Here is a 19,541-nt window from a genome sequence, read left to right as displayed (position 1 = left end):
TATGTTTTAATTATTTAAAACTGTTGACCATACCTACACCAAAACTTAATTCAACCATCAAGAACCGGATATAAAGCAGATACTGGTAGTGAGCAGATTATAATCAAGGGTTCCAGAAATTCAAAGTTCAAATAGAACATAACATGAAATATCACAGGTGGTCCCAGAGCCAATAAAAGCCACTTGTCAATTATTAAGAAGTCATTTATAACTCGAACCAGATTTGTATTTTATTTGATTCTGTACAATTCTAACATAATTTTGGACAAATGGAAAAAATGGGTTTGTAGGTGATCACAAGCCAATAACCTAATTTACAGAAAAAATTATTTCATTTCGATACTATTTAGCATAATCATTAGGAATTGCAGAATAGGTAATTGATTTAAATTTCACCCCAATCAAATGAGGATATCTAAAATTTCTGCTCACCAATTTTTATAATGAATTTGAACTTCACAATTTCCTTATACATATTGCCTAATGCATTTAGGTATTCTCATATATTCAAGTGATCAATATTCTCTTGGGGTTGCTTTTCTAACCTTCTACCGATTATATCCCATGTAGGGATCAATCTAACGATCTTGGAAGCCAAGGTAGAGGATTAAGACTGATATAAAATATTATAGAGCGAAAATTAGTAAATACATGTAGACAATAAAATAATGTTACGAACTCATCCACGACAGGGCCAGCTGTTTGGTTACAATGGAAGTTTATATATAATTTATTTAAATAGTTATATATACTTCATATCATTTTAAGAGCTCTTCCTGTACTACCTCCTAAGAGGCATTACTTATAATTAATTTGTTGAAGTCAATGATAGTAAATAATTACATTGATGCTCAGCAGGTGGTTACGCCTAGGATATCATTCACATGATAATTGTATTACTGCTGGTTAGGGGACCAAAAACATACTAATAATGACCTTTATAATCGTATTAATACTGTCAATCACATTCAGGGATATTTGTTTACCATTTAATTTAATGTTGATTCTTTATAAGGCGCTTCCACCTCAACTTCATACTTGATTCAGTTTTGCTAAAATTTATATTCATTGTTCACCTTATCTCAATATCAGTTGTATTTAGTTAAACTGCGGTCAAGTACCACTACCACACCTGATAGAGTTTCCAGTGAGGAAGGTTACAAGTAGAAGAACAAAACATGATCAAACAAAATATTTTACTAAAAAATTGAAACAATTCAAAAGCTACAATTTACTCTTTGGCTTGTTACTATTATTAGTATTAAATTCTTTTTCCCAATCACAAACAGTTCTTTCAGTCAAATTGTACGTTTTTCCATGCCTACCTAAACCAGATAAAAATTTTTTAGCACCTTCAACTATACTATTCACAGACACTTTTTTAGAGTTTTTTCTTTCTTCCTGTAACAGTTCATCAAAAACATTACCATATGCAGAGTTATATGTCGACATTCTGTCAACATTTAGACATTCTTGTGGAAATTTAGTTAGAGATGAAGCTAGATTGATAGCTTGACCTAAAGCTATAAAATGATAATTTTGAAATACATTCGATGCTAAAGTAGATTACTAACCTGTACCACAAGCAACAATCCTGTTTGCTATTCCCCATTGCAATGCTTCTTCAGCATTCAAAGATCTTCCTGTTAGTATCATATCTAAAGCTCTTGATAGGCCAATCATAGCTTGAAGCTTTACTGTTGCGCCATCCGTTATTGGAATGCCTGCCTCACAGGAGATAATAAATGTACATTACGTACTGTAAGCAGTTGCAATATAAACCAGTATTTATTTTTTCACCAAAATCAAAAAATAAGGTCATTTCTAACAATTCCTTTTATTCTTGAAGGGACATACTCACATTGAGAATTATCAAAACAGATAAAACATTAAGGAAATAACAAAAATTAATAACTACTTTAACTAAATGTCCAACTTTGTAGCTTGGTATGATAACATATTCAATAATCTATCTCAAGTCTCAACTAAAATAGAGAGAGACTCCAAACTGATGAGAAACTTTTAAACAGATACTAAACTGAAATGATAAACAAGAACCAATTAAATAGAACTGATAGAACTCACAAAGCTCCAAAAATAAAACATAATTAAATAAGAAGCAATAGGCAATGAGAACGAATATCTATTTTCTCTTGGAGGGTCTGGAAGTGACCAACAGGGAAGGAATTCAGTTACATTTTATTCAAAAACAAGCTGTTACTCTAGCTACTTTGGATACTATAATAACATCTTTGTATATATTTCATTACTTTTTAGTATTGAAGAAAAGAAAAATTAACTTTATTATCAGATAACAAGCAATAAATTTATAAGATTAAATTTAAAAAAATGATTACATTAGCTTTCAAAGAATTAATCCAGGATCCATGGTATATCTTTGCACTTGATTAATATCAAGGTGAATCTTTATTAAAGAAACAAAAATTTACAAAAACGAAAATATCCACAATTTGTTAGCATAGGGGCACAGGTACTTCCATATCGGACTTAAAAGCGAAATTAAATAAGAAGTTGGTTACAGCATTTTTAAACAATAGTGTATAGTATCCTCTTCAAGCTTTTAAAAAAGTTTTGCTGAATCAGCTTCCGAAGTTCCACTTTAAACCTGTTCACACTAAGAGTTCTAGCTCTCTTGGCAGCTGATTGTAGTACATTAGTCCTTGAAATGCAATCGACCTTTGGCCCATTGTAGTTCTTGCTGATCTGACACTGTGATGGTGAATATCCCTAACCACATTAAAGGAGACTGTAGAGTGTACCTCTTTCCTCATCTATGTATGAAGTTGGCTGCTTGCTGTATATATACAGATTTCACATTTAAAATTCTGTTTGGGAGGTATAAGCTTGATGTAGGGTGAAGATGAGGCAAACCAAAGACTCGTTTGATAGCTTTGTTTTGCAGAACATTCAATGAATGAAGATATGTGACAGCAGCATTTCCCCAAGCTTTCCAACTGCCAGTACTGTATTCCTGCAGATACTGTCTATATGTGCTTCCCATATAAGTTTGTAGTCTATAAGAAGGCCCAGATACTTAACCTGCTTAGTTCTTGCTAGTGGAATTGATCTTAGTGAATAGTTTCCATGAGATGCCCAACAATTTCCTGTGCAAAACTCTCAATTGTGGTAGCTATCAGAGGTAGCAAGGATAAAATATGTGGATTTGATGATTATCAAAAATTTATTACTAACTGGATTTTTTTGTAAAATCTCAATTTAAAAAATGTATGGTTTTATTGAAGACTCCTATCTTTCCAATATGTATTGATGATAAATGATTACCAACCAGTCATATTTTCCAACAAATTGTGTTTTAGGTACATTTTCCCAGTCCTACACTCAAAAATAGTAAAACAGATCCTTGATGTAAAAAAATTACTACCAAGCTAAATCTTTGTGAATAGCTTTGTTTCAATGAGACACCCAAAATTTCTGGCATGAAAGATTCAGCTTGGAAGTAATTATTTTTACATCAAGGATCTGTACTACTATTTTTGAGTGTAGAACTGCAATAACATACCTAACACGCAATTTGTTTGAGTGAGACTGTGTTGGTCAAATCCTCATTAACAGTCATTTTTATTATTTCTTCATTAATTAGTGTAAGAAGTTAACAATTGGTCAATGCTATTTTTTATTTATAGTTAATCGTATTAGAGTATTTACCAAATCTTCTACTGTATAAACCCAGTATAGCAGTTTCCTCCATCACCCTTAAATCACAGAGTAAAGCTAGATCTAGACCACCAGCAACTGCATAGCCATTAACTGCAGCGATGGTAGGTTTTTTAATGTGGCTGGGAAAATCCTGAAATAGTATCGGATTATATTTTCTGATAATTATTAGTCACAGTGTTTACCATGAAGCCCCGTTCTAATGAGCTCAGTGATTCTGAGGGATTTTCTAATTCTGCTATTTCATTAAAATCAAAGCCTGAACAAAAATTACCGCCAGTTCCATAAATAACTGCTACGTAGGAGTTACTATCTTTTTCAAATTCTTCTATTGCGTTTTTTAATAGTTTAGCGGTTTTAAAATCAACAGAATTGCGTTTATCCGGCCTATTTATGCCTATTGTTGTTATACGACTTAATTTTTCTACAAGAATTTCTAAAATGCAGATTTGAATTAACTAAAATTTCATCATGAGGTAAATTTCACTGACCTTTGCCATTTGTTGTATGCATATTTCTTTTGAATCTTTTGTAAGATACTCTTAAAATTCTTAGCTTGTTCATTACAAAACATTTAAAATTTACCAACCTAACCTAATCATTTATACCTATATAAATGTTATGTATAATAAAAATGATACCATTTCATATTTTTAAGACAATTAAATGTTATTTTCTTCTTCTATTTTAAATTTCTTTATATTTATTATTTACTTGTAGATAAGTTACCCAATATAATATGAATTACGATTTATAGGAATACTTTTATATTAAATGCTATTTTTACTTACTTACATTATCACTTCAGCATCGTCACTTATATATTGACTTTTATTTTCAACCCTTCAAAATCATACGAAAACCTAATATTCTCCATGAGTGCTTCAATGTAGAATTAAATTATTTTTGGTTCACCTGTAATTTCACATGAGCCACATCCCCAAATCTGGTGATATTACTACCCACCTTCCTCCCTGAGATTTTATATTTTAAAATTTTTTCAGTATATGTCATAAGAATCAGTTTCAATTTATGGGTAAGTACTTACCTAATAGTCCTAGGTACCACAAACATCATATCATTAGCCTAAGAGATATGACTAAAATCCGATTTGAGCGTAATAAACTTGGTTTAACCTTATTAATTGGTTTCATTATATTTGCAAGCATATTAATTAACATTAAACTTAATAAATTTATCCAGGTAAAGGTAACGAATATGGAATAAACAAATTGGTTAAGCAGAATACATTTATTATGTATATTGCAAAATTAATCACTTGTTTGAATAAGAGAAAGTATCTATTTCTAATTTGGACTCCTCTTTGTTGATATACTTAACTCTGGTAAAGTATGAAGTGAATTCTTAATAGCATTTTTTGAATTTTTAGATGTCGCACTTAAACTTGAACGTCTCTAAAAATAAAACATCCATATATTATAATATAAATATAAATAATCCAAATTTTTCTTATTGTCTTTAAAGCAGACCTCAGAACAGAATTTATTACAAAAATTTTTAAGCACATTTAAAATTGACTTATTCCCGAATTATCTGATATATCTTCTATCACTTGCCAACGAATACTTGAAAGTCGCAATTTTGAGGATATAAAAAAGATGAGGGGCATGCGGTGATTAATACAATGGATGAGGTTATCGCCAGAAATTCGTTACCACTTTATGAAATTTGGAACTATCTACATATTATTATTCAAATGATCTATATACAACAATATTTTCTTAGCTTTAGCGATGTTATGTTTAGTTCAAGATGGTTAACAAACTGACAAAATGAATGTTGCAAAATAAAACAAATATTGATTTACTTCTACAAGAGCTAAAGTGATATTTCAGGACATAACAACTATTTGGAATCAATGGAGGGATCTTCTTCTTCTTTTACTTTTCTTAAGACTTTGTCTTGTTTATTCTACTATACAGCCTCTTGAGAAGGATATCCAGGTTTCGTGCCATTTCTTGGGAGGTGGCTGGGAGGTCTCCTTGAAGTTAGTTTTTCATCCTTTGCCCATTTAGCCCATCGATCTTTCATCATTCTGTCGAAGTGGTATCGTACTAGATCCTGAATTATTAGATCTTGGAGGGATCAAACAACATATTTATTTCAGTGATGGTAGACATACTCAAATTTACCCAAGAAAATTGTACTGGTAAAACCAATACAAGTTATAGCATAAACAGACAATATAATAGCAAATATAAACTAATTAGTGAGAGACATGAAGTACTGACAGCTCCTTGCTCGTTTGTTTCTCAATATTGTGTAATCGACTTCCTGTTATGCCCTCTTCTTATATGTGAGGTTAGGTAGGTTTTTAGTTAAAACTATTGAACGAAGAAAGCTGTGTGTGCATCTGCATTGTCATGGTGGAGGAACCATTCTCTTGTCAAAAATAGGGTCTTTTTTTAAAACACATTTGCGTAATCTTCTTAACAATTCCAAATGAAGGATTTTATTGACACTGACCTGGAGGATCTAGCTCTACATTAGCTACACTCTTATCATCAAAAAAGAAAATCAGCATTGTTTTCATGTTTGTTTGTTCTGATGAAGTTTTCTTGAACAAGGTGACAATGGTGTTTTAAATTACTTGGTAGTAATGATCTGTGAGAAAACATTTGGATCAGTTTCAAGCTGTTCTTTTAAAGCACGACATCTTTTAACTCGATCTTCTTTGTGATTGTTAGTCAAAGCTCGATGAACAAACTTTGCAGCGTAGGCTCTTTCCATTTAAAAATCTTGGAATTTTCTGAGCAGTGCTCCAAGATAATCTACTACTCACTGACAGTTGATCAATTGTCACTCTATGGTCTATGATCTCCAACATTTTCGATTAGGACATTTGATGGCTGAGCACATTGAGGTTTGTTATCAATCAATATGCAGCTATTTTTAATTCGTATAATTGAGATTTTTCCATAGTGTCACCTTTCTAAGCTTTTTACAGTATTAAAACAGTTTCAACAGCATTTTTAGCAAGTAGAAACCAAATTTTACAGCTGCACTTTGTTCACTTAAGCTTGGCATCATGAAAAAGGAAATAAGAACAAAGTATGAGCAAATAAGAAAAATTATTGCAGAAGAATAGAAGAAGCCACTTCGATCTCACAGAAGGCACTGAACTGATAATGAATTGTACTCTCTAACTCTCTCGGAAAAAATGCGAACTACAAAAACACGTTGACTTCAATGTTATTCCGATTCTTATTGGCTAAAAAGTAAGCTTTTAAATTTTATTAATGTATGAATGAAAGTAAAATAAAATATACAGTGAGACAATGAAGTATATGAATATATGAAACAACAGGAAATAATAAGGAAACTTGTTAATTCCGATCTGTCCGAATCAGATAAAGAAAAAGATATGCAATAGAACAAAATACGAAGAGGGTACAGATAAAATAATGGAAATTAAAATGGAAAACATAGTAGGGTGGTAAAAGATAATGAAAATGGAAGAGAAGAGGAATGATTCACTTCAATATCTGGATCAAAATGAAATGAGTTAGCATCAGCAATATTCCGCAAGATTTGATGGTGTATTGGTATTTGGGAAACCAATAGTAGGAGGCGAATCATCTCCAAAACGACACAGTCAAAACATGATGGTCATCCGCCGTACAGTCCTTGTTTGGCACCCAATGAACAAACTTAACGACAAATGAAATTTAGAGTTCACATGAGCAAAGAGGACAGCTGTGTTAATAATAATTTCTTCAAGTGGGGGTCGTGGACAATCCTTGATTACTTTTGGACGTTCTTCTGTATCGTACGACGACCAAAACGTTAAGAGATTGCTTGAGGATGATAGAAATGGTGAGTTCTCTTTTCAACGTTATGAATAGAACAGCTAGTGACCTAAACATTGAGAACATTGAAATACAGTGAGATATTATTAGCAGGTAGACTTCTAAAATTGAAAAAGGTTAACCGTATCGTTTTGAGCTGTAAACTCAGCTAATATGAAAAGATATTTTTGAAAATAAAAAAAAAAGAATAAAACGAAATTTTACTTTATTGAATGTGAGTCTAGAATGATTGCCCAAGGTCTGCAATGAAGCTTGTACTAGGTTAATTGTTGATTAGTAGCAAGGAAACTAGTTAAATTCCATCAAGAAACATGTACACTACCGGTCAAAAGTTTTTGCCCACCCCATTAAATTTCAAAATAATACACAAATTTTCTCTTTCATATTATCAAGCGAAGGTCTAAACGGTGTCTTACAAACCACCGGTGAGTTAAAACTTGCAAGTACCGACTGATTTGTTTATAATTTTTTAACTGTGAACTATTTCTTCCGTATTTATGATTATAGTTTAGTCCTAGTTATCCCTATGAGTCACAAGAACGTTCTGTGATTTATACTTTTTGGACCAAGACATCTTTTTGTGAATTTCGTATACGAATTGTTCTCATTCTGGCGAATTCATACTTGTAAGTTTTAAAATGGGTAAAACTAAGGAACGCAAGTATCAATTGCCGCCAAATTAAAATTACCTCGACTCACCGTGGATGATCATTGATCAATACAAATCATTGATTGACAACTCACGTGCTCAAGGAGTTTGAAATAAGCTGGTCTATTTGGAAGGGTGGCAGTAATGACACCTCTTGAAAGACGTCAAAATGAAATTAAGAGGTCACAGTGGGCTAAAGAACATAAAAATTGGACCCATGAAGAATGTGAGAGAGTTTTATAGAGCGATAAGTCAAAGTTTGAGGTTTTTGGATCTAAGAGAAGAGTTTTTGTGCATAGGTCAAAGAAGGAATAGCTGTTAGATCCATGTATAATATCAGACTGCAAACACAGCGGAGGCTCGATGATGGTTTGGGGACTGTAGACCTTATAGTTTTTGAAAAAATAAGACTATAAAAATATGAATGGAAAATATAGTACATTCTGGGCAATGCCCGATCGGCAGAAAATTCATCTTCCAGCATGACAACGATCTTATGCATTCCTTTAAGCTGTGCAAAGAGTATTTGAAAGAATTGGAAAGAAATAATGTACTGAAAGTAATGATTTGGTCGTCACAGTCGCCAGACCTCAACTTGATTGAGTAGTTGCGGGACAAATTGGAAAGAGAAATCAGAAAGCGGTGTTTTCCTTCCACTTCACATCTTTGGAATATCTTTAAAATCAAATGGAACCAAATAGACCACGCGAAGATTGTTTGTTAGGCTAGAATGCCAAAATTTTGCACCGAAATAAAGAAAGTAAAAGGGAGTTATATCGATGAATTTCAATATGTAGCAATTACATACTGTAGTTTTATAATCACTAAATTCTTATCTTTTTTGAAATAGGGATATCAAAATCGATCGTATTGTTTTATTAGTTATTACTAGCTAACTTAAGGTTGGCAAAAACTTTTGCCCGGTAGTCTACGTTTTATTGGGATTTTACCTTTGAACGTCTTTTTGTTGAATTGAGAAATTCATCGCTCTCGTGACTATCCACAGCTAAGAGTGGCTGAAAAACTTTATCTGAAAACGTAATGCAATCAATACGAGAATATCAATATAGTTTTAATTACTTATTTTATGAAGTGTTTTTGTGCTAATTCGCGTAGACTTTTTAATTTTAATTTCGAATAATGTTTTCAACAATAAATCAGCTTTCATCGATCTTTCTTCTCTAATTGCTTTTTCAGTTATTTGTCTAATTATGAAGTTTGTGTCTGTTGTTTCTCTGTTTGATCTAAATTCTTGTTGTGAGTCTTCTATGGTTCTTTCTGGATCGTTTCTTAGTCTGTATCCTATTTTTCTCGTTAACATCCTGCTGACTATGCTCAGTAATGTGATTCCTCTATAATAGTTACAGTTTCTTGTTTTTCCTTTGATGTATATTGGTGACAACCCAGAATAGATCCCAGATCCTTTCAGGAACTCCAAAAAGAGCCTCGTGCTTGGTTGACAAAGTACCATTTGATTTCACTTGGAGCTGCCTAAGTTGGAGAAAGGATGAAATTAGAGGCAAAAGATTCCCTCTTATTCCAAGATGTTCTAGTTTGTGTAACAATAATGTATGAGGGACTTTGTCAAATGCCTTTTCAAAGTATATGACATCCTTAGCTTCTCCATTATCATAAGCAGTGGGTCTAGACATGCCAGAAGATAGGTTGTTGTGGAACGACCGGCATAAACACATGCTGGCTTTTATTATGCAAGTTGTTAGTTCCTTTTCTATTATCTTCTCCACAACTTTACACTGATGACAAGTCAAACTAATCAGTCTATAGTTTGACGCTAGACCTTTATCTCCTTTTTCAAATATAGGGATTACAGCTGCTTGGCATCACATATCAGGAATTCTCCCAGTTTCCATACACTCCATGAAAATTTCTCTCAGAGTCGATGTTATGGATTTTACACAGCGTTTTAAAAATATTGTGGGAATTTGGTCCCTTAATGAAGAATATTTTGAGAAACAATAAAGCCATATCCAATTATAATTATTTGTTTTTATTTGTCTATCTCAAAACTTAAGTAACAACCCTCGTATTTAAGTTTGTTTATATTAATCATATCCGCATTTCTTTTTGTTCCCTGGTTAGTTCTTTGGCGTTAAATTATTTTTAAAATAGTGCAATTTTAATTTTGCACATTGAGGTCTTACAATGAAACTGTGTAAGTTTAAAGGAAAATTCGGTGCTGTCTTTCACATTACATTCTATAAAAAAATTTATTTGCAGTTGTACTAAACAAAGTACTACTCTTACCAATTCTGTAGGCTAGGTAATAAGTCATTCTATTGTTAAAAATCTCGATACCTTCGGCGTTTGGTGGATACATGGAAATATTCAAAAAATTCAGTTTCTCATCAAGCAAGTCAATATTCTCTGAAAATGAAATAATTGTTAGGTTTCATTCGTTAAGTGTGAAAATTTACCTGAGTAGAACCAATATAATTATCTATCTATCTAATAATATAAAAATGACATATTCCAATTTCAAATGGAGGTAGAACTTTATTAGTAAAATGTGTCTTGGTTTTCTAGGAGCAGGAAAGCAAGAAATATAAACTAAGTCACCAAATGTTGAATTTTTGTGAAAAAATTAACCTCAAGGGTTAATTCAGTAAAATTTCAAAGTGCAGCGTATACTACACATGTCAAACTAGTTATGTTAAGCACGCACGAACATCTATCGCGTAAAATGAACTCAACAATATGGTAGAAGAAACTACAGATCCATTTGTTACCGTTTTTGAAAATGATGATGAATGGAGTCAAGATCACCTAAGTTATAGAAAATGCACATCTACACCTTCAGCTCAAGCAACATTTTTAGTAGAAACCACGTGGATGCCACCAATGGAAAAACTTGAAAGTGTATCGCCACTAGTGACTATCACGTGGTTACCACGAAATAGTCAGAAATGGGGAACACTTTTTGGTTGGCCACCGCGTTGTAATCACGTTTTAAGAGCTTATCCCGTAGTGTGGCAGAAGTGACAGTGTAGTTTCAGCATTCAGTGTAACTTTTTCTAATTATAAATAATCATCTTATAGATCTGTTTTTAGTGTACTCCGGAAGATAAATAATAAACTTTTATTCGGAAGTTTATTGTAATCTTGATATAAAGGCGACATCATAAATGAAGTGATCAACACTTCATTAAAGTGGCACTATGGTGATGTTGTAACTTCAAAGTGATTTTCAATGAATAAGTCGCTGTGATTATAACTTTAATTCCATATCAGTCGTGACAATCACATCTAACGAACGGTAAAAAAGTAAGGCCTCCAGTAACTGCCACCAACAAGTGACGTAAATTAAAAGTTACCAGAAAAGGGACTAAAACTTTGTCGCAACTTTAACTACCACTTCATCTTCAAAGTCACTATGTATTTATACTATAGAGGCAAAGTCTACAATCGTTTTCCACTAGTTGAAAGTCAAATCCACTTGCATACAAGTGATTAGATCAAGTCAAAATAATATGAATCTTGAAGTTACTTTCAAAGTTAATGAAACGTAATTCCACTGATTATGAATATTAGAAGTGGACAAAACTGTAGAATTGGTGGTATTCACGTCAGAACCCTTCGTATAAGTTTCGGCATAACCTCTCATGCTACTTAACAGTGGCAGTGAGTGACCGACTTGTGTGTGGGGACTGCATCTTACCTGCAAAACTCTCTTCATGGAGATATCCAACCTGGACCCGCGTTAGCTTTATACAAAATAGATGTTCTTCGTCTATTTGATATTTACTATTCTCTGCTAACCGCGAGATTCTGCGTGCGTGTACTACATCCGCCTAGAGAATTCCGTGGTTTCTTCGTCTACCTTGTACATTGTTTCTTTGCGCGGTCAATCCTCTCGGTTATTGTACTACTGTAACGTTACGTGATTTGGTAGAACAGTATCCACGTACTTACATACGATCCAATTCTCTTCATTCTTCATCTTCTCTAATAGTCCGGGAATCAATTTTCGATATTCCTCGCTGTTTCATTGGATGCATATGTATTCTGCATTGTCTGCAAGCGAGTTTTTCTACTTGTCTCTGATTGAACAGGTAGCAAGGAAAGTATTAGTATCCAGATAGCGGTTGGGTTGGATAGTAGTTTAACTCCCCGTGAAGTGTTACCAGATCTACTGGGATGGTTCCTGCAATTGCTACTACTGTTGGTTCTGATATATACATTCTTTTACGGAGTCTCTCTGTATATCTCAGCATCATACAGAAGTATGAAGCTGGTGAGTGACATCAAATCAACAGTTTTATTTGGTTGATCTCGGACCACTAGACTTTCTCATTTTAATCGAATGAGCCGATGTTTTATCATTTTCTAATGTGTCTTGCAAATCTCACCTTTGAGTCTAGAGTGAATTCAGAATATTTGATGAGCTCTTTATCTCAATGACGAGGTCTTTGATGTGTATTGCTTGGATGATTTTAAAACTTGTCATTTGATAATTAGTGAAGAAAATCGGATCGGTAATGTCCATCGCAAGTGTTAGTTCAAGTTCGCCAAGTCATACTCAAGACGTTGGATAGCTTCTTTTGAATCTCCTTTCTTGTTATGTTAATGACGTAGCCTATGAGAGTATATGTTGAGCAGCGTTAGTTTGGGAATGCCGTCTATTGCTAAGGTAATTCTCTACTCTACTCTAGAAGATTCACTATATTTTACCATACCAGAGTCGATTGCTGTAAATAGAAACTTTCAAATGTTGATTAATTCTTTGCCCTGGATGGAATGTTTTCTTTTGGTACCGAAACTGATTTGCCTCTTAGAAAGTTGAGCTGCTTTTCTGAGAGGTCGCCACCGCAGCCTTCACCATTATTTGATGACTCGGTCTTAGGAGCTTTCCTTTATTTATAAGGATTAGTTTCTGGTGCTCATACTCGTGAAATCATATAAACTGAGAGAAAGTATTAACAGATACACCCTATAATGTTTTATTGTTATTGCTTTTGATCAGATAATTTATTTGGCTTGCTAATAAACGGGCTACAGTATTTATATCATTATTATCAACAGATTAAATCAAAATCAAAACTAAATTAAATTTACTGTTAAACTAAACTATAAATCCGCACATTAACGTGAATAATATTTTCACAACCAAAGAACAATCTCACAAATACAGACTGATCTAACGTTTTATGTGCTCATAACCTCACATAATTAAAGTAAGAAGTTAAAAGTTGGCGAACTCTTAGTTTAATTTTAATTTAGTGTTAATATTTTGCATGAACTATAAATACCAACTAGCAATTTAATTTGTTAGTTTAATGTAATTTTTAACTATTGCTGCATAAATCAAGCTTTACTAGAAAAATATCTGAACAATTACTCCATTATCTTAAAGCCAGCAAAAAATATTTGAAATTAGAGTTTCTTATAAATATTTTCACAGCTCGTATCATTGTTGTGTAACCCTTGTGTAATTGTTCGGTCAAAATATGCACAAGAAGGGACTGAGCTGTTGATAAAGTTCAAAAAACTTTTTGAATTCAAATTTGTTGCTCTTTTAGTTGAAATTGAAACTTTTTATTTACTTGCATATCCTACCAACTTTGACAAACTTATATTACACTTTAGATAGTATTAAGGTTGTGCCGATTTCAACAGTATCTCTTTATTTTGTAAACATAGAGTTGAACGTCGTGTTTGTGAAATTTGAAGGTAAATAGTGTATAAATCATTTTAAGGGGATCAAGTGTGTATATTTGTCCATCCTAATAGTAATTTGAATAAAATATCGAATAATAGGAATCAAGTGTCGCATTCAGCGGAATAAATCGTTGTGCAACTGTTCTACAACCCTAGTGGAATCATTTGGTGACATATACTTAACATGTTCTGGAGCAGACGCTAAGGTTCCGACCGCAATTCTTTGAAAAGGAACTTGACGAAGTACCTAAGTTCAATAAAAACAACAAACAAACAAACAACAAAAATAACCTGTTTTGAAAATATAACTGTCATGAACTAACAAGATAAAAAACAAAAAAAAGTCTTGACAGCGAACGCTCAAGAATGCTCCCGAACACGTGCAGGGCAGCACAGCGCAAGGGAAGACATCTCGAGAAAACTGTGTGGTGCAGGTGTCTCCGCATATTGAGACACAGTTTTCGTTACCAGTTCTCTGCTGTATTTAGACGAAGGTGGACATGTTTTCTCCTCTTTAATTTTTTCCTGTTATAGCTAACTTAAATTTGAGATCTGAGTCGAATTCTGATGATGAGTTCTTAACAATACTTCTACTGTACCAGGAGTCAAGATCGAAGCGGTCCCGATGTGAAGTTATGAGTTCGGGTCACTTGTATGGTGGTTTCGCACTAGTTCAATCAATTTTTCTTCACGAGATTTCATTTTCCCTAAACATCTGTAGGCAAATGTGCGAGTGTGACGCAGTTTCTCAATTCGCGCGATCCCATTAGACAACAAGAGTTACAGAAATTGTGCTGCCCTGCACGTGTTGACGATAGGTAGAAGTAGCGCTATGCGTTACGTCCGCTGAATGCGACCAATGAAACTAAAATCAATTCAAATTCGAATTATTAATAAATAAAGAAAGCGAGAACTAATCTTAGTTTGAGGCAAGGCGCAAATTGGGATACCTATAGCACGTAGTTTTGTAATCTACAAGACTGAATACATTGACGCAAATTGACGACGCGACACGACACGCGTGAGTTAACAGACGTGTGTTTTGTTCGATTGTCAAAAATGTTAGACATTTTTTGATGCCGGCTAGTCGAGAACTGACAGTCAAATCCAAACCCCACCGTGTCTCAATAAGCGAGTCATCACGCAGCACAAGTCGTGTCTCTCACACGAGTTAAATAACTTAATTCACAACTTTTATTAACATCAAATATAAATAAATAAAGTGGTTTCAAATAATTTAACTACCGTTCTCGTTGGATGCTACTATTATATCTGGCTCTCTATGCTAGTTTATTCTCTCTTAAATACCGACTTTATTTTATTTTATTAATTATATTTATGGTCGTCACGTCACATTAAGAAAATAAGTAAGTAATTTGGCAAGTAAATGGTACTTCGAGTGCCTAAAATACATGTGGAACCGCTTATTAAGACATACAGAAAGGTCAATCTACAATAAATCTTACAATACAAAACGAATATAATAGTAAGTAGGTAGATTGATGATTCTTCATAGTTACAGTAATAGGTAAATGGAGCATAAAATAAGAGACATACTGTATAACTTAATTTATGGTTAACAGATCTTAAATGGTTCCCAACAGGAGTGGTGAGATAATTCACGTGCTATACGTCTCCCAATTTGCGCCTTGCCGAAAGAACTAGATGTTTCTTTGAATCATACTTATGGCATAGCATGAAATTATTAGAAAATTATACTACCTTGTTCTTCTTTGGGTACACCAACAGTTTGGCAAATGTAATCCAAAAGAATTCCCACGTAGCAATCTGGGTTGAATAACAGTTTTTTGTTTTCCTTGGATAAAACTAAGTCTGTAGATGTAGTAGAATATCTATTGTTTGCTATACAAAATTCCGAGAACGCTAAAAAAGATTTATCAACGTGAAGTTTACACCTTTTGACAATTATGGGACAAGCTTTTTTTTTTCTTTTACAACCAGTTTTATATTGGAAACTGAATTCATTATTTCTCCCCTTCAAAATAACCTTTCGACTTTTTTTTATAAATCTAACAAAGATAAGAATATTATAAATTCACATTACTTTATGAACAATACAGTATCTTGTTTTGGCTTTTTAATTTATCAACATATTCTTTATTATTTGTTACATGAATTACATCACACACATCAACAGCGAAAATCAATTGGAGGTTGATTAGGAGGATTAATAAAAATATTACAGCACAAACAAACTAAATAATTTAATGTTTTTATACATTGTACTGTTTCTGTTGGTGATTCATTATCGCTGGGTTACGCTGGTTTATTTGTGTCATTTTAATTATGTATAGTGTTAGTTTTTGTTGATATATCAAAATACGAGGATGGTCCCAGAAGTAACTGGCCTGACTTAGAGATGGCGGTAGTTGCTTAAGAAAACCACTGTATTAGACAGTATATAATCTATACAGCATTTTTCAAGTTTGAAGACGCTACGTTACTTAATATTTATTTGGTAGCCATCAATTTTGAACGATTTCAATGAATTTGTAAACAAAAAAATTGCTTTTTGATACAATAGTTTTTTTGGAAAGGCCTTAGCAGAACCAATTTGAAATCTGAACTAGATTCTACTCTGAGTGAGACTGCCCTTTCATTACCAACAGTGAAATATTGGGTAGCAGAGTTTAAACGAGGCCGTACGACTCCAGAATTGTTGAAGAATTAAGACGAATATTTTCTTCGTTTAATAACCAAAAATGAAACGTAGGTCCATCACTGAAAAGGGATAACCGGATCCAAAGAATGATAAGACCGTTCTAATTGCAGACAAGATGATGGCGTCGGTTGTTTTGGATGTGCGTGGGATAATTTTCATCGACATACTTATTGCAACGTTTGAGCGAAGAAATCAAGCAAAAACGGCCGCATTTGACTTGGTTGTTTCATCAAGACAATGAATTGATTGCTACTTCATGCACCCTATTCGGAGATTTAGCCCCTTCGGATTATTTTCTATTCCAAGACTTGAAAAAATGGTTCGGTGGTCAACGATTTTCTAACAATGAAGAGGTGATGTCGGCAGTTAATGGCTGTTTTGAGAAGCTTGACCATTCTTATTATAAAAAGAGTTTCGAACTTATTGAACATTGCTGTTCAATAAGTATGGGGATAAAAGAAGATTACGTCGAAAAATAAATATATTTTTTTCCAAAAAAAAAATTATTAGGCCAGGTACTTCTGGGACCACCATTGTGTATAACATCGCGAATGTATACGTTCCCAAATCCTAATAAGGACTTAGGACAATACTGAATTAACTAGGTTACTTGTTAGGTTGCAGTACTGAACTACCTTCAAATGATTTAAATTACGCGCCAATAATAAAGTATTTTATGAAATATGTCATATTAATAGTTTAGGCTCAGACCCCCGGTCGACGTCAGTTTGGTTAGAACAAAAAAAACTGTCGGGATCCATCTTAATATAGGTGATGTGTGTATCTACAGTCTATAAGAAGTAGATTCGAATAATAAATAATGTCTAATAGAATGGGACATTCCAAATCATTTATTATAACATAAGAATCTTAAGAATTGTCATGAAAACGTAACAACACCGTTTTCTTGAAATATTCAGAACACAGTGAATAAGCCTAATTTATGCAACAGTAAATAAAATGGATTTTGTATTTATACTTCGAGATATTAGAGGGAGCGGCTCATGGTGTAATCTGAAGTCGTGTCAAAAATACATCAAGATTATTCTGACTTGTTCACTTCTAAATAACTTCAATAATAGACTTTTATTTTGTAATTTGTTGTGAACTGTTTAGCCAAATACCAAAAGACTAACAACATTAGAGAACGAGGCAGAAGTAGAAACAAATCCATGTTACATACCCTTGGTTGACAATCTAAGAATGCAGTAGAGTGGTCCTTCTTAATATGTCCGAAGAGAAGAAAACCAAAAACCCATTACATGTAAAGTATGGCTTCAACGGTACCATACAGAACCGTTTTTTGAACGCTGGATCACTGGAGTCGCAAAATGGGTCTTATATGATAATCCAAAACGCAAGAGGCAGTGGCTCATTTCAAATGAATTGAAGCGAGACCTATGTAGACGACTTATTAATGATGATCATTATTGTGAAAAATTGGATTGAGAAAACCAATCTTTAATGCTAAAGTATCTAGCGATTGTCAAAAGAGAAGGCGTTATTTTGCGACACAACAATGCAAAACGTGCCAAAGAACCTTTGTTTTATCTACAATACTTGCTTAATATATCGGCTTTACAATCATTTCGATCGCTACATTTTCGTAGTGGCAAAAAATTTGGTTGACGTCCAAACGTCTCGAGATTTTACTCATTTTTACTTGATTTTTATTGTTGTTGATAACGGAGGTGATTACAGTATAGATTGAAAATAAAAATTTAATTCACGTAAGCGTCCTCCTTTCTAATCTAATGATTCTATTGTTTCATATTTTTGTACTCGTAAGTACTTTTTAACATTACACTGTTTTTTCCACGTAAAAGAGCAAATTTCTATACCTTACATCAATATTTCGTTTTTAGTAGAATAAAATTATCTTGGCAATGTATAAATTATCATATTAAGTGTATTAAGCGAACGCCTTGCAAAAAATTAGTATAAGTATGGATGCAATACAGCTATTTCTATAAAAATTATTAAATATTAACACTGTTTTACTATTTATCGAATAAATCTATAACAAACAAACCCAGGCACAACAATAGGCAACACTGCACTAATGATAATGATAACGCCCAAATAGAAGGTTTAATGCGATTTTGTCGTAGTCAGTTACATTTTATATTTGAAGAAGATTATCATTCAAAAAGTTCCAAAAAAAATATATAAATATAAATATAATATATATATATATATATATATATATATATATATATATATATATATATATATATATATATATATTAATTAAGAAATTGTCTAAATTCTCAAAAAAAACAAGTCGCTAAGCAAAACCTCTTTTTTAACTGGTTGTATACATGATTGAATTAATTAGTTTTCAGCAATATTTTTTAGTCAGTCTTGTGGTTTGCAATTTCTAGTAAATTATGAATGCAAAAAAAATCATCAAACATATTGAATTTTATTTATTGAAAAATATAAAAAAATTTTCACCTGCCTCTACAATTCCTTATAAAAATTTCATATGTAAATCGTTTTTCAAAAGGATTTTCAATTCTATATTTAACACAAGGAAATACACAAAAATAGAATAAACATAATTTTAGCGAATGAGATTTTCAAAATTTCACATCTATTACTTAAAAATACTTACGAATGTATATGAGAAAGCATATCATTTGGTATTACATGTAAAATTTTTCAAAAACTGATAATAAAATAACAGAAAGCAACGAATTTTCAACGTTAATGTCAAATTGACTTGTTTTGGCTTTTTATATTCTAATTCTTCTTTATCGATCATTAGTGTCAATTATTTTATACTTTGTAACATCAATTTACGTATTCTAATAACACCAAATACGAATGAATTTGCAAACATTTTCTTTCGTCAGTTAAATAAATTTAATTCGCCTCAAAGTGAAATAAATCCTAAACATATTTTAAGTGTCAAAAATAAAAGGGCCAATAGCCAAAAAGTATTTGTAGAAACAATAGAAAGGCTGTTACTTATTTAACCAATTATAGTGACTAAAGTGGACAT

At 32.6% G+C, this 19,541-nt stretch overlaps 2 protein-coding genes across 2 annotated transcripts; both read right to left on the bottom strand.

Moving 5' to 3' along the window:
• Positions 1-1,182: 1,182 nt before the first annotated feature.
• On the bottom strand, positions 1,183-4,401 carry LOC130450163 (2,3-dehydroadipyl-CoA hydratase-like). The gene is made up of 5 exons (XM_056788386.1): positions 4,188-4,401; positions 3,882-4,132; positions 3,688-3,829; positions 1,575-1,724; positions 1,183-1,523 (listed from the first exon to the last, which is right to left on the bottom strand). The coding sequence occupies exons 1-5, from the start codon at positions 4,258-4,260 to the stop codon at positions 1,225-1,227; spliced, it is 915 nt and encodes a 304-aa protein (XP_056644364.1). The 5' UTR covers positions 4,261-4,401; the 3' UTR covers positions 1,183-1,224.
• A 602-nt stretch (positions 4,402-5,003) lies between these two features.
• Positions 5,004-19,235, bottom strand: LOC130450438 (uncharacterized). Its single transcript, XM_056788812.1, has 5 exons — positions 19,152-19,235; positions 15,574-15,735; positions 10,441-10,560; positions 9,126-9,205; positions 5,004-5,111 (listed from the first exon to the last, which is right to left on the bottom strand). The coding sequence occupies exons 1-5, from the start codon at positions 19,174-19,176 to the stop codon at positions 5,004-5,006; spliced, it is 495 nt and encodes a 164-aa protein (XP_056644790.1). The 5' UTR covers positions 19,177-19,235.
• Between the last annotated feature and the right edge of the window lie 306 nt (positions 19,236-19,541).

This window comes from Diorhabda sublineata, chromosome 11, assembly GCF_026230105.1.
Source record: "Diorhabda sublineata isolate icDioSubl1.1 chromosome 11, icDioSubl1.1, whole genome shotgun sequence".
NCBI classification, from domain to species: domain Eukaryota; kingdom Metazoa; phylum Arthropoda; class Insecta; order Coleoptera; family Chrysomelidae; genus Diorhabda; species Diorhabda sublineata.
The sequence above is the reverse complement of the archived record's forward strand: the minus strand, read 5'-3'. Positions and strand labels throughout refer to the sequence as shown.

What these genes read in the sequence shown, in the direction of transcription:
- LOC130450163 (XM_056788386.1), bottom strand. Translation starts at nt 4,260, where the DNA reads ATGAACAAGCTAAGAATTTTAAGAGTATCTTACAAAAGATTCAAAAGA. An exon ending in CATTAGAACGGGGCTTCATG is followed by an intron (nt 3,830 to 3,881) that starts GTAAACACTGTG and finishes ATACTATTTCAG; the next exon opens with GATTTTCCCAGCCACATTAA. An exon ending in TTTATACAGTAGAAGATTTG is followed by an intron (nt 1,725 to 3,687) that starts GTAAATACTCTA and finishes CCTGTGAGGCAG; the next exon opens with GCATTCCAATAACGGATGGC.
- LOC130450438 (XM_056788812.1), bottom strand. Translation starts at nt 19,176, where the DNA reads ATGATATGCTTTCTCATATACATTC. An exon ending in TTACCTAGCCTACAGAATTG is followed by an intron (nt 9,206 to 10,440) that starts GTAAGAGTAGTA and finishes TTACGTTTTCAG; the next exon opens with ATAAAGTTTTTCAGCCACTC. An exon ending in CAACAAAAAGACGTTCAAAG is followed by an intron (nt 5,112 to 9,125) that starts GTAAAATCCCAA and finishes TTTTATTTTTAG; the next exon opens with AGACGTTCAAGTTTAAGTGC.